At 41.7% G+C, this 15,541-nt stretch overlaps 1 protein-coding gene across 5 annotated transcripts in view; it reads left to right on the top strand.

Annotated features, from left to right (window-relative positions):
- Positions 1-6,024: 6,024 nt before the first annotated feature.
- The window catches only part of LOC111537419 (keratin-associated protein 4-8-like), a 10,527-nt gene continuing 1,010 nt past the window's right edge, over positions 6,025-15,541 (top strand). The window contains exons 1-4 of one of the 5 annotated variants that reach the window (XM_031934331.1): positions 6,025-6,283; positions 6,357-6,437; positions 7,196-7,219; positions 15,438-15,538. In XM_031934331.1, coding sequence (XP_031790191.1) covers positions 6,025-6,283; positions 6,357-6,437; positions 7,196-7,219; positions 15,438-15,538 — 465 coding nt within the window. The other 4 variants (XM_031934330.1, XM_031934332.1, XM_031934333.1 and 1 more) reach the window with 4 other exon arrangements.

A 15,541-nucleotide genomic window follows, 5' to 3' on the forward strand; every position in this document is an offset into this window, starting at 1 on the left:
GGCTGTTGAGAGGAGCTGGATGTTCTCAGGTGTGAATGTCCTCCTCCTGCTCCGGGCCCTTTATATACCTTGGCCGGGTGTTGATGACCCCTTGACACGTGATCATTTTCTTGTGCATCTTCTGGCCAATGAAATGAAGATTTAGCATTGACTAATGGTATTTTGGTCACTCTTCACCTCATACATATTCATGTACATACACCACAAATATTCACTCATTTTCTTGTATTGTTTATCCTTACCAAACTTAGACATTGGATTCACTTCTGATTCATTTTCCTTTGAAATATTCCTAACCCATAAGAGAGAAAAGAATGTGTTTTCTAAACTATTTGGTGTCTAATCGCTTTGCCCTTTGGCGCTAAAATTAGCATGTTATTCCTGGTCTTCAAAGGCTCCCATCACCAGCACCCAAGCAGTGACTTGCCTTATTAATGCACATGGGCATGATGGTAGCAGGTTAATAGCATCATCCTAGTGCAGACCAGTAGTCATCTGCTTCACAGATAGCTCCTTCCATGACTCACTTAAAGACAGGCTTGTGGTTTTTCATGTCAGCAGGGACCACACGAAATGCAGATCCCTGCCCACTGGTGTGGTCACTCTCCCCTGACTAGGACCTGGGCTTTCCTGCCTTGGTTTTGATGTGTCATCATTCACCTGGAATGCCCTCCTCATCCTTCCAATCCAAACTCAACTTCTACCTTGACTGTAAAACCCTCTTCAAGGATCCATTGCAATTATTATCTTTGTAATTTATTTGGAATTAGTCATTGCATCTGTAGAGTCTGGGAAGGGATTGTGGAGAATATGTAGGCCTATGCCCTCACTCTACAGCTGAGGTCCTGAGAGTGTACCAAGGTCACACAACGAGGTCACTATATGAGGTCTGAAGTCAAGGTCTCCTCAATCTTGAGTAAGTAGCCTCTACTATGAGTTTGATGCTCATTGGGTTCAGTAAACCATGGTCTTTAGACAGGAAAGAAAACATATATTAAATTAGAAGCCCAGACTTCATGCCACTATGCAATATATCCATGTAACAATGCTGCATTTGAACCTCTTACATTTATACATATTAAACACAGATTTAAAAAAATAAGTAATGAACTTTCCTTTCAGCAGTAAAGTTAGGGAAATGTTTTGCTCAGATGACAGATTGTCATCCTGGACCCCCATTGACTCCAATAAGGATGACAATGTATCCGAGAGGCTAGAGAAGGGACCTGGAGACAGCTAACATGACGCGGGATTTGTTAGGGGAACTTACATACAAGGGTGGTCCAGTGGTGGTGTCTGGACAGGAGAACTGCCACCATTTGTAAAAAGCATGCAGTTCACATAGTATTTTCACTTAGAACCCTCCACCTAACAGCCTCCATTTAATCCAAAACAAAGGGCCTCAATCCCCAGTATGACCTGTGTTCTAATGGATGAGGTAGGGATTCAAATGTCCTTCATAGATAAGGAGTGGATCTCCAGGTTGGCCACTCCCAGATCCTTAGCTCAGAACTCCAAGCATACATTCTTCTTTGATTGTAGGGTCATTCTCAGAGTATGCTTAAGTTAAGTTATTGCTGCCAGGTGTGTCTGCCATATCCTCCACCCCAGCATGCTTGAATAGCCCTTACATTCTAATCACACCATTCTTCTGAGATTTCCCTGGGGCCAGGGTTTGCAGAGGAGCCTTGCAACCAGATGTTTCAGCAGCAATACAAACTACTGCAACAAAAAAGAATAATGAATGTAATAGCAATCATACTGTATATAAAGTTTTTCCAAGTGCTCAGGAGTTGATTAAACCATGTGGTTATAGGGTCATAAGATAGTGATTCTATAGCAGAAATATGTATAGCTAGGGCCCTCATGGCCTGTGTTACATTGTGAGAGTAATCAGGGATATATACACAAAATTCAATTTTAATTAATACACAGGTTCTGCCCTGGTAGGTGGTTAAGATGTCCTGGGCCATGCAATTTTGCAAAGTAACGCACCTAATTTGGGCAGTTTCTTCAGTGAGAAGAGTAATATCATGACAGGTATCATTAAAAACTGCAGCCCTATGTTTAGCCAGGGCCTCAACTTGCAGCTGTATGTCTGTTGTCACCACTTGGGTGGTGGGCGGGGGTGGGGAGCAGCAACAGTGGCCAACAGGTAAAACTACCAGGATGCATGCTTCCAGTAGTGCCTGGCTTTTACAATTTCCCAGTTAGGAAGAATGGTGTGTAAACTGGGCACGATGTGTCCCAACAAATGAGGATGTCCCCAGGTGCATCTACCAGTCCAATTATAGGCTAAGTAAGGACAATCGTGGATGCCATATGCCCACGGCCATCCTAAGGGGTGTGGTAGGCCCCCATGTGGAGAGTCACTCTGTCATCGCAGTCACGTATCACTGGTTACCTGAAGAGACTGGTTACATTGCCGTCACATTCCATGTCTATTACCTGAAGAAATAGATTACATTACACTGTGGCGGTAGTCATCCCATATCACCGATTTTAGCTTGTGGCATGCTATTATCATGCCTTTTAATACATATGGGTGCACAGCCCACAAGCTGTATCTATACTGCTGTTGTCCACCCTGGCCCATCATCTACAGAGTATCCCACAGTGGGGGTGACATTAACCTGCTCCTATGCTAGATGGAAAATATGTTGTCTCATCTCTGATGGTGGGAAACTTATCACATAAAGTGCTTTTATTGCAAAAGGGAAATGGGTGGGGGTCATTATACCAAGTATAGAAGTGGCTCCAGATACTGAGGTTAGCTGCTTGGATGCACCATGGCAGGCTGATGCTGGAGAAGAAGGGCAGCTCTCTGCAGAAGCAACTGTTCATTTTGTTTTGGAGAAAGGTCACCATTTGCACCCAGTTGGTGAACAGATACACCACCTATGGGCAACAGGTGAGATACCTAGTGAGTAGAAGAAAGGGCAAGTCGGCCGGGCACAGTGGCTCATGCCTGTAATCCCAACAATTTTGGAGGCCAAGGCGGGTGGAACACCTGAGGTCTGGAGTTTGAGGCCAGCTGACCAACATGGTGAAACCCCAACTCTACTAAAAATACAAAAAATTAGCTGGGTGTGGTGGTGCATGCCTGTAATCCCAGCTACTTGGGATTCTCGAGGTAGGAGAATCACTTGAACCCAGGAGACAGAGATTGCAGTGAGCTGAGATTGTGCCACTGAACTCTAGCCTGAGCAACAAGAGCGAAATTCCATCTCCAGAAAAAAAAAAAAAAGAAAAGAAAAGAAAAGAAAGGGCAAGTTAGGCCATCTAACAAGACAGGAAGTTGTGTTGTTCTGAGACAGCACCACCCCCAGCAGCAGCCTGTGCCTGGTTTGCAATACCACGTGGATTGGCCACTTCTGCAATGTGTCGCAGCCAGAGTGAGACAGTGGGGATATTGTAATATCCCATAATGAGAGGATGATTACCTCCTTGCACAATTGGGGACCAGGATTGATTATTTAGAAGTACAAGGAGGAATAGGTTGTAAAATAGGTGTGATCTATATATCATGTTCTATGCCCTTGCCCCATGGAGTGAAAAAACTGTACCATCTGGGGCTGGTTTGTGATTTCCAGGCCCGTGGAATGATGTGCTCTCCAGTGGGTGGGTTCTATGGCAAGAGCATAGACCCAGGTTGAGTCACAGGTTGAGGCAAAGGAGTAGGGGACAATCCCTTATACTGTCAAGCTGGATCATGATGGTGGTATCAGGTCCTTGAGCCAGAAGAGTGTGTGCACTGGGGAGATGAGAACACACATGTTAATTCAAGGGCATCTTGGGCCTGCATGGCCTGGTTACATTGTGAGAGTAATCACAGTTTTAATTAATGCACAAGATCCACACTAAGTGTCCAGGGCTTGTGATTTTGCAAAGTGACACATCTAATTTGGGTAGTTTCATTCAGAGCGCAGATGGGTGCTGGTAAGCAGTGCGTCCACAGAGCCAGAGAGGGCGTCTCCTGCTAGAGTTGTTTCTTCAACGGTTGTTTCATCCATTCATTCAGCCCCGCTGCTATAGGGTTGTATGGCAGGTAGAAATGCCAATGGATATCCAGGGCCTCCACCGATTCCTGCACTTTGTATATGGTAAAGTGAGAGCCCTGGACACTGCTGATATCAGTGGGGATGCCATAGGCCACACGTAACTCCAGTCTTCTTATGGTGGTTGTCTGGGTGACATACTTGCTGGGATATGCCTGCAGTAGCCCGATGCAGGTGTCTACACAAGTCAAAGCATAGTGGAAACTATCAGATAGGGGTGAAGGTCCTTGGAATTCTGGGACCTTGGCCTTCATCCTAGTATAAAGGGGCTGGTACCTGCCATTCCTCTGTGGGAGGGCAGCGAGCTGAGCCTGAGGCTCCTTAGTGAAGCACTGTTCCAGCTTGAGCTTCCACCAGAGCCTGAGCAGAACAGCATTGAACCGTAGGCTCTTAGATAACAAATCCAAGCGTGTCAACCCGAAAGCTGTGTTTTCACAAATAGGCTTATGAAAATGAGATTCTCCTTCGATTTAACATGAACAGGCTCACTTTGCACTATCCGTTAATCCTCATTTTATTGATACAGCTAAAGATTTACTAACTATCCCCTCCAGAAAATTTATCAAAATTTACAATAAAACCAACCCTGTCACACATACTTGGCCACTCTTCTATTTTTATTTTCTTTGTAGAAAGCCATCTGTTCATCCTTGTGTGTTGATTAGTGTATTAAGCTGATTTCACATTGCTACCATGGTTGAATTAGACAGCTATTGCTGCACAGCAAGCAAGCACAAACTCTCATAGCTTATTGTAACAAGTATTTATTTATTGGTTATATATCTGTCCGTTAGTTGGGGTTTGATTGATTAAGGCTGGCCTTGGCTTCTGGCCACAGGTTGGTTTGAGACTTTCTTTTGAATTAGAGTTGTTATAGTTAGCAAATAAAAATACAGGTTCCCCAGCTACACTTCAATTTCAGATAAACAACAAATAATTTTATTACAATTATATCTGATTGTGCGTGAGCATACTTACATTTAAAAATTATTTGTTGTTTGTCTGGAATTCCATTTTAATGGAGTGTCTGGTATTTTAGGGGGCAATCCTTCTCGGAGAGCAGAAGCCCAAGGGAACAAGCTCACATTTTGAGTCTTTGGGTCATGCCTTCTGACATCTCATTGGTCAAAGCAACTCACATGGCAAAGTTCAAGTCACAGGGTGGAAGGGGATACTTCTGGGTTGGGTGGGAGGAGGGAGGAGAGTAAACATTAATAAAGAATAATCTAATCTACCAAAGTAGAGAATCAATTGTTTTAATAATCTTTGTTGTGAGGCTTGGAAAAGACTTCTAGAAGATCAAATTAGATGATGTCTATTTCATTAGAAATTCTATTTTGGGCCGGGCATGGTGGCTCGTGCCCGTAATCCCAGCACTTTGGGAGGCCGAGGTGGGCGGATCATTTGAGGTCAGGAGTTCAACACCAGCCTGGCCAATATGGTGAAACCCTGTCTCTACTAAAGATACAAAAATTAGCTGGGCATGGTGGCAGGTGCCTATAATCCCAGCTACTCGGGATAATAATCAACTGACACAGCATATCCAAGACTATTGCCTAGAAATCTATATTTATTAAAAATAAAACTGCCTAAGATGTTCTAGGAAGATGCCAAGAAGAGTCCAAGGCCATGACCTTCTCATCAACTCCTTGCTGGGTGCAATTCCATCCATAAGAATGTGGCCTAAATTCAAATACAACTGCGACTTTGTATTCTCAAGAAGATGAATCAGGAGTAGGACTCTGTGAAGTATGGCATAAAGAACCAAGATTTTTTACAAGACGGGAAAAACCAAGGACTTAGTGACTTGAGAGGATATCAGTATTTCTGGTGGAGCTTTGGTGGGTCAAAGACCATTCATCTTGCTGCTCGATGAGGGTGGCTACTTCCCTGAACCACATGGAGACACATTGTACGGGAAGAAGTGCCTCCTCCTGCTCGTCATCTGCAATTCTCGTCTGACACCATGGTCAGCTTCTGTTGTGGTTCTGTCTGCTCTGAACAGAGCTGTGGCCAAGGCCTCTGCCAGACGTGCTGCTGCCCCAGCTGCTGCCAGATCACCTGCTGCAGAACGACCCGCTACCATCCCAGCTGCTGTGTGTCCAGGTGCTGCAGGCCACGGTGCTGCCAGTCCCTGTGCTGCCAGCCCACCTGCTGCTGCCCCAGCTGCCACATTTCTAGCTGCTGCCGCCCCAGCTGCTGTGTGTCCAGCTGCTCCAGGCCCAGCTGTTATAATCCCCAGTGCTGTCAATCCTCCTACTGCCGCCCTTTTGCTGCACTTCTAGCTGCTGCCACCCGGCTGTTGTGTGTCCAGCTGCTGTCATCCAGTCTGCTGCCAGACCACCTGCTGTGGCCCAGTCTCCTGTGAATCCTCTTGCTGTTGAACTTCATTCCTGACCACCAGCCCTGGTTCAAACACCATGTTGTCACTGTACTAGTCATTCTCATTCCTCTTCTCCACTGGACCTGGCCTTGCTCTGATCCACCACTACATTTATATAGCTAATTGTTCATTCCACCAAGAAACCATTTTAAAAGCAACAATTTACATGAATATCTTACAAAACCTCCAACTTCTATGCTTGGTGTGCAGTCAGAAGACCAGATATCTCACACTGTTTCATTGGAACAGGCTTCTAAGCTTACAACTGCTGAGTGTGGTCTGGACTTTGCAATGAATTACATCTGGTAGAGTAACTATAGCTCAATAAATACTCTCTTGGTATCAAAAACATTTGTGACCTTTCAGTATTTCTTACGGTTGATTATTTATTTGGAAAACTTTTTGGGTTTCTATTGTATGGACAATAACCAAAAAAAAAAAAAAATGATATTATATGTATCAGCCAAAGCCCGTATTAGAGAAAATGTCAAATAATTCATTTTTTAATCCAAAACAGATTGCACACTTTACCTGCCATCAAGTTTATTGAGACAAAACAATAACTCAATTTTTACTGTAATTAAATTAAGAACCAATCAGCAAGCTATTGGGCTCTGGGAATTGCATAAAATGAATGAGACCCAATTCTCGTTCCTCAAGTAACTCACAATAAAATCGTGGATTTTTCCTTTTTTTTTTTGAGATGGGGTTTCTCTCTTGTTTCCCAGGCTGGAGTGTAGTGGAATGATCTCAGCTCACAGCAACCTCTGCCTCCCAGGTTCAAGTGATTCTGCTGTCTCAGCCTCCCAAGTAGCTGGGATTATAGGCATGAACCACTATGCCTGGCTAATTTTGTATTTCTAGTAGAGACAGGGTTTCTCCACGTTCATCAGGGTGGTCTCGAACTCCTGACCTGAGGTGATCCGCCCACCTCGGCCTCCCAAAGTGCTGGTATTACAGGCGTGAGCCAACACACCCAGACTGAAAGTTATTTTTCTTTCCTTTCCCTCTCCACCCAATTAATTCAATTAATCATGGATTTAATTTAAATACATATGTCAGGGAGAGTATGTTGGTAATGTTAGTGAGAAAAAGGACTCTATTCTGTTGGAGAAACGTAGTACATACGTAAGGATTGATTCATAGAAATAAAATGTGTCAATTCTGAAAATTCAGGGTAATATGCACTGGTCTTAAACACATAAGATTATGTGAAGGAGAATCAGATCACAGCCAAATGTATATATCTTTATGAAGAGTAGTATTATTAGAAAGACATTTAAAAAATTATAGTCCTTTCAAGGAGGGACATGTCAAGATTAATTCATGGTGAGTTCTATGGAAAAATAAGAGGGATGATTTTAGGCTGAAGCCATAGAGTCAGTGGGAAAATCAGCGAGCATGAGTGACGAAACACGTCACTGTGGGAAAGAAAGTGATGGAAACTAAGTTGGAAATGCAGCTGAGTTCTATTTTTGAGATGCTTCATTGACCCATTAATGATATTCATCCACTTATGCTCCATTAAAACTCCAATTGCAGAGTTTGCATGCAGGTCTAACTATGAGACATGCAAAGGTTAGGGCTTACAACACATGACCTGGATCAAGTCACCCAGCTGCCTGTGTTTCCTTTATAACTTTGAGATTCCCTTTTGCCTCGGGAGTTCAGTTCATATTGTATTTCCTGTGTCTTTTCAAGCCATTTCCTCCCATTTCAAAATGATATCAATCAAAATGATATCAATCAAAATGATATCAGTAGGCTCAAAAGCTCTAGGCAAAACTTTTAGTTGAAAAGGAAAATAAAAAGGTAAAGTCAGCACGAAACTCAAACAACATATTCAGAAATCGATATGGTAATGCAATGTGAGAATCATATCTTTGGGCTCAGGCATCCCTTTTCAGTTTATTCCAGGGCCATAAATGGTCTATACAAGCTCTTTCTCATTGCAGCATTGCTTAAATACCTAGGCCTGAGAAGTCTATTAGTGTCTCAGACTAGTAATGTTACCTATTCTGTCATATCTGTATATTGCAAAACTGTATTTGGTTTGTTCATTTCTATGATCTCTTCTATGGTACATAAACATTTATAAATATGCTATCTTCATTTTTGAATTTTTTCCTTTGTTTTTTTTTTTTTTAGACGGGGTCTGGCTGTGTCACCTAAGCTGGAGTGCAGTGGCACCATCAGCTCACTGCAAACTTCAACTCCTGGGCTCAAGGCAACCTCCCCTAGCTACTTCAGTCTCCCAAGTAGCTAGGACCGCAGGCATGCACCACCATGTCTAGCTAATTTTTGTAGTTTTTGTAGATACAGGGTCTTACTATGTTGCCCAGGTTGGTCTTGAACTCCTGAGCTCAAGCAATCCACCCACCTCGGTCTCCCAAAGTCCTGGGATTACAGGTGTGAACCACCACACCCACTTTATCACCAGAAAGTATAGGTACTGTTACCTCATTTTTTAATTTGCCTACCACTTGTGTATTCTTTAGTATTTTTTATTCTCTACCACTTTTAGAATATTTGAATCTTTTAAAAATCTTTTAAAATTTTACCAGCTTCATCTCTCTGAACCAATATTTTATGCATGACATTTATGCTGTAATGGAATTCTTTATTTTGACTTATATTTCAGTCAATAGGAATATTTTTAAAGGAATTTTAAAGGAAAGTTATATATTCTGAGTCCTTGAATCTATGAGGAAATCTTTCCATTGTCTTCACACATGACCAATAGCTTGTGTGGATCAAAATAACAGCATCTGGTTCTCTCACCTGAGCTGGAGTGTGGTGGCACCATTTCAGCTCACTGCAAGCTGCAACTCCTGGACTGGAGCCAACCTCCCACCTCAGCCTCCCAAGTAGCTAGGACCACAGGCATGACACAATGTTTTCTGCCCTTCAATACAGTTTAGGCATGAATAAAATATTGAGAAATAAAATTAACCTTCAGAATTATTTAACATGCTTTGGAAACAGAGAAAGAATCTCACCAACATCTGAAGCATGGGTACTAGTTTACTTCAGGAATAGTTAAGGGGAGTATATATGTGAAATACTAAGTCTAATTTTAACTGTTTAGTAATAGTAGGTCCTTAACATGTCAGGAAATAAACATTTATGTCCTCTTATCCTCTTTGAATCTATCATGATACACCAACTTTTAAAAGGTGTTAAAAAACCTACGTGCCCATCCACAGATGAGTGGATAAAGAAAATTTATATAAATGTCATTATTCACAATGGATTCAGCCTTTAAAAAGAAGGTGACCCTGTCATTTATAACAACATGGATGAACCCAGAGGACATTAAGCTAAGTGAAATAAGCTGGACACAGAAAGACCAATACTACATGATCTGACTTATATGGTGGTTGCCTGGGGTGGAATGAGGAAGAAATGGGTAGATGTTGGTCAAAGGGTATAAAGTTTCAGCTATTCAAAATGAGTAAGTTCTGGAAACTGAATGTACAGCAATGTGACTATAGTTAACAATACTGTATTATATACCTGAAATTTGCTAGAACATAAGTATTTTCACCACAAAAAGAGTATGTGAGGTGATTGATATGTTAATTAGTTTGATTGTGGTGATCTATTTCACAATGTATATGTATATCAAAACATTATTTTGTACACCTTGAATATATGCAATTTTTACTTGTCAATTGTATCTCCAAAAAGCTTTCAAAAAGCTAAAAATAAATTCAACAATATGAAACACATGAGGAGCATGCTACCAGGATCTTAGAAGAGGGCAGGTTAAGGGAGAGGTGGCTTGGGCCGAGAGTATCAGGAAAGGTTTGCTGGAGGAGGTAATAGCACTTAAGTCTTAAAGAACAAGTAGTATGGAGGTTCCTGCATAGTCTGTGGAACAGAATGAGAGAGGTCTCAACCACTGTTGGAATAAATAAGTGAATGATAATCTACAGCTTTTTAGGACTCCTAATTCCCAATTATATCAAACCCAACAAAGACCTTCCAAAAGAGCATTTCTGACCAACATAAAGCTCATCTGCACACAAGGACCTGCTATTATGATCCCAACTGTGAGTCACATCGGGCTCTTCAAGGCCCTAAGCCAATCCCTATATGACCCTGTGAATATTCTGAACATTGAAGACTGTGGCATTAGTGATTCGCTTTTGCTCTCTTCTCTTCTCTTCTCTTCTCTTCACTTCTCTTCTCTTCTATTGGCATTATGCATTCCTGGGAGCATTGTGTGTTGGAACAATAATTCATTACTTGACTGACATATTACCTGAAATTCTGATGATCAGGTTACATCATAGTCAGAAAAGAATGAGGACAATGTCCTGAATATCTCCTATACTTCTTAAATTTCTTGCTGTAATGGGTCATCATACAACAAAATCTTATTAATTTGGGACATGTGCAGGCTAATTTTTCCTGGCTTGTATCCAGGGAAAATTGTCATCTTCCAAAAAATTCATGGGCAAATTGGGAAGGTGAATGTAATTATAGAAGATATATTTAACCTAGCATGAATGCACTTTGTGCTGATTGCAAGTGAATCACATTATTCTGTACTTGAGCCTTGAACCTCATCACTTAGAAGCATTCTTTAGCTATGATGCTTAATTATGTTTAAATGTATTGGGAACAAGCTAAATGACATCACTATGTTATTTTATTTTTTAAGTTTTGAGGTACAAGTGTGACTTTGTTACATGCATAGATTGCATAATTAGCAAGTCAGGGCTTTTAGGCCATCATCACATGAGTAACATAAACTGTACCCATTAAGTAATTTCTCATTGTCAACCCCACTTTCACTCTCTAAGCTCTCTGAGTGTCCATGGTCTGTCATTCTACTCTCTATGTCCATGTGCACACATCATGTAGCCCCCATGTGTAAGAATATGCAATATGTGTCCTTCTGTGTCTGACTTGTTTCATTTAAGATGATGATCTCCAGTTCCACCCATGTTGCTGCAAAATACGTGATTTTATTATTTTTTATGGCTGAATAGTATTAAGTGACATTATTTTCTAAAGTCCAAGCCAACCAAATTAGCCTAGCCTGCACTTTGGAGCCATTATTAAGTAAAATGAGGGTTATTTGAACACAAGCACTACATATCCTGCAATACTGCAACAGTCAGTCTGGTAACTGAGATAATTATTCGGGGATTAAAGGGTGGGTCATGTATACAGTGTGGACACAGGGACGACATTTGTCCCAGGCAAGACAGAGCAGGATTGGTGGTATTTCATCTTACGACTCAGGATGGCATGCAATTTAAAACTTACAAATTGTTTATTTCTGGAATCCTCCATTAAATATATTAGGACCATGGTTGACCGCAAGTAACTGAAACTGTGGAAAGTAAATCCACAGATAGGGAAGGACTACTGTAATGCCATGAACAAAGCATTAAGGGTGATTCTGGTCAAGGCTCAGGAGAAAAGAATAGCTGTAGGGGAAGTCTGAATCTTCTTATAGATTATTTAGGTGGTCATGACCAGAATGCTGAGAGAAATATGGACAGTAGAGGCTACTCTGATGAGATCTCACATGGAAATGAGGAACAATAATTGGAAGCTGGAGGAAAGACTATCCGTTTACAAAGTGGCAAAGGACTTAATTGAATTATGTTCATGTCCAAGGGCCTGAACGGAGGGCAGAGTTTAAGAAAGATGAAGCAGTATATTGGGGGAAGAAATTTCTAAGAAAAATGTTGAAGGAGCTGCATAGCATCTTTGAACTTCATATAGTAAAATGCAAGAGGAAACAAATGATTTAAGGTGGAATTCATAATTAAAAGGGAAACAGAACATAAAGATGTAGAAAATGTGCAGCCTGGCCATATAAAGAATGAAAAAGCATGCAAGGATGTGGCCAAATGATGCTTTGATACAAGGATTGATATGAATAGAAGGAAGCTAGGTGCTGTTCATCACATCAATGGGAGAATGGCTCTAAAGCCATTTCAGAGATCTTTGCAGCTGTCCCTCTCATCACAGGCTCCAGATAAGAGAACCTTGAGGTCAGAAAGAGCTTGGTACTCCCCACATTCTAGCACAGTGCCCCTTTGCTACTCCAGTTGTGGTTCAAGTGGGCTTAGACGAGACTTGCGCTGCCACTGCAAAGGGCACAAACTGTGAGCCTTGGTGGTGTTCATGTGGTACTGACTGTAGATATACAGAGTGCAGGAGCTGTGGGGCCATGGCCATCCACCCAGGTTTGAAAGGATGTTTCCGACCGCCTGCCACAGGGGTGTAGCCACAGCAGAGAGGTCCTCCTAGGGCCATGCTCAGGAAAACGGGGGGTCAGAGCAGCCACTGAGACCCTAGAACTGTAGAACTATCAGCCTGAGAGAGCTGCAGGCAGAGACTCCAATCAGATTGCTGCTGCATGGGCTGAGCCCAGCAAAGCCACAGGGCAGAGCTATCTGAGGGCCTTTGGGGCCTAACACCAAGGCCCCCAGGCAGCCCAGCCCCATGGTAGGCATGTCCAGGAGGCAGCACATGGAGTCAAAGGTTATTCTCCAGTTTTAAGATTTAATGCTGTCTTCCCTGTTGGACTCGCTTGGGACCAGTTACCCTTTTTTCTTTCCTGTTGCTCCCTTTTGGAATGGGCCTGTCTATACTATGCCTCTCCCGGTATCGGATTTTGGAACTAGATAACTTCTTTAACAGGTTCACATGTGGAGGAGAATTTGCCTCAGGATAAGTCCTGTGTTGTGTCTCACTCATATCAGATTTAGATGACACTTGTAGATTTACATTTTGACTTTTAAGTTGGTTCTGGAACAAGTTAAGACTTTGGGACTATTGGAATAAAATGAACACATTCTGTGTATGAGAAGGACATGGATTTGGGGGCCGAGGGTGGAATGCAGTGGTTTGAATGTGTCCCTCAAAGTTCACGTGTTGGACACTTGATCCTCAATGCGGCAGTGCTGGGAGGTGGCGCCCAACAGGAGATGTTTGGGTCATGGTGACACCACCCTCATGAGTGGATTCATGTTGTTATCACAAGAGTGGGTTCCTTATAAAAGGATGATTTTGGCTCCCTCTTTCTCTATCTCACCCTCTCTTTTCCCTTCCACAATGTGATGACACAGTATTCCTGGTTATCTATAACCAAGTCTTATTCTATAAACGGAATCCCAACTTCCACAACTTTCCACATATACTGTTTATCAGGGGACATGTTGCTTACCATAGAAATAAGTGTAGTTTTCCTAAAATGAAACTCTGATCTCCTTGTTTGGAATGTTTTCCTCTCTTTTATCCAGAAGTCAAAAGATATATCCATTTTTAAAGGACCTTACATGCCTCTATGTCATCAAAAAGCCTTCATTCACTCAACAAACATTTACCACCAGTGTTCTCTGTGCTGAGTGTCATGGTAACAAAAAGAAACGTCATAGGCCATGCCTTCAGGGTATTTGCATTGCACATGGGGAATGACAGAAGTAAATGACTATGATACAGTAGAATGTATCAAATTATGAGCACAAGGGAGGAAATAATGATAAATGTATGGGGTAGCTTATCAGGGAAAATATTATTGAGGAGGAAATATTTTAACTGGTTTTGACACATGAGTACGAGTTTGCAGAATGAACAAAAAAAAAAAAATGAAACATTCCAAGAAGATGAAACAGTTTCAGCAAGTTTGGCAAATTTTATTCTTTACCGCTTTCTTGGCTACACTAAGACGTATTAGGCTAACTTTCTCTTTAATCTTGGACAAGTTTTTTGTTTGTTTGTTTGTTTGTTTTAACTTTTTAATGCTTCTTTTGAGTACTCTGCTAAAAGAGTAATAAGAATGTACACTACTTTATAAGGTTGTATTAAAGAGTGAAAGTGAAATAAATATAAGATGTTTAGCACAATGTCTGGTACACAGTCAAAACTTCACAAGTAATATACATACCTTGAGGGTATATGGAACTTATCCACATACTATACATTTTTATTGTAGTTGTTTAATGAACATAAGTGTAATTCCTTTCATTTTTGCCAAATTCTGTTTCTTATGCATGTGTCTTATACAAGTACCTGCAGGAAAAAGATGAGGGTTTATCTGTTCTATACCCAGAGTACCCAACAGAATGTCTTGGATGCACATTATTGAAGGCTTAATAATTCTAAATATTGTTTACATATAACAAATGCTTTTGTCAAGGAAAAATTCATCCTGCAATTTTGATGATCAAAGATAAATCAAAACTTCCTACTCCTAATGCCTATACTGTAAGACTACACAAAAATGTGTTTTTACTCCTTAAAGGCAATGAGACATAGCTAAGTACTTTCACTTGAAGTGGTGGAATAAGATCTGACACAGAGTTTATAACTTCCTTGGGATCTGACCATCTCCTCAACCATTCGAGAAGCACACACGGAATCAGAGTCATCTTCATTACAGATGGGACATCCTTCTCCCAAGTGAGTCCTTCCTTCTAACTCCTTTCCGACATTTCATCTGACCAGGACATTCTTTGACAACAAAAGATACATTCACATTATAAAAAGTGTCCCCCATGATTTGTAGAGAGCAATCTACAGGTAGGAGGGAGAATCACATTTAGAAATAAAGTGTCAGAGTCATGTGACCAGTGGTTTGTAAAAGACACTGCATAGACCAGGGACAAAGGTGACCCCCACTAAGGAAGAAATATGACAAGTGTTTCCAATAGAAACACAGGAGCACCGCAGGAAAAGGAAATGGGTTATTTTTGGAGTATTTAAATGGGTTAGTTTTGGAGTATTTAACTAGAAACACATAATGATGTAATTACATGATTAAGTTTTCCACGAGGTAAATAATAACAAGGAAATAATGACGTGGTGGCAATGGGCCTTCAACAGGGTATAAAGGAGGCTATGGACTCAGAAGACTTCCAAACACAAGAACTTCAATCTCTTGGAAACTCACCCAAATCCTCCCCGTTCTGACACCATGGTCAACTCCTGTTGTGGCTCCGTGTGCTCTGACCAGGGCTGCAGCCAAGACCTCTGCCAGGAGACCTGCTGCAGCCCCAACTGCTGTCAGACCACCTGCTGCAGGGCCACGTGCTGTCGCCCCAGCTGCTGTGTGTCCAGCTGCTGCAGGCCC

This window comes from Piliocolobus tephrosceles, chromosome 16 (assembly GCF_002776525.5).
Source record: "Piliocolobus tephrosceles isolate RC106 chromosome 16, ASM277652v3, whole genome shotgun sequence".
NCBI classification, from domain to species: Eukaryota; Metazoa; Chordata; class Mammalia; order Primates; family Cercopithecidae; genus Piliocolobus; species Piliocolobus tephrosceles.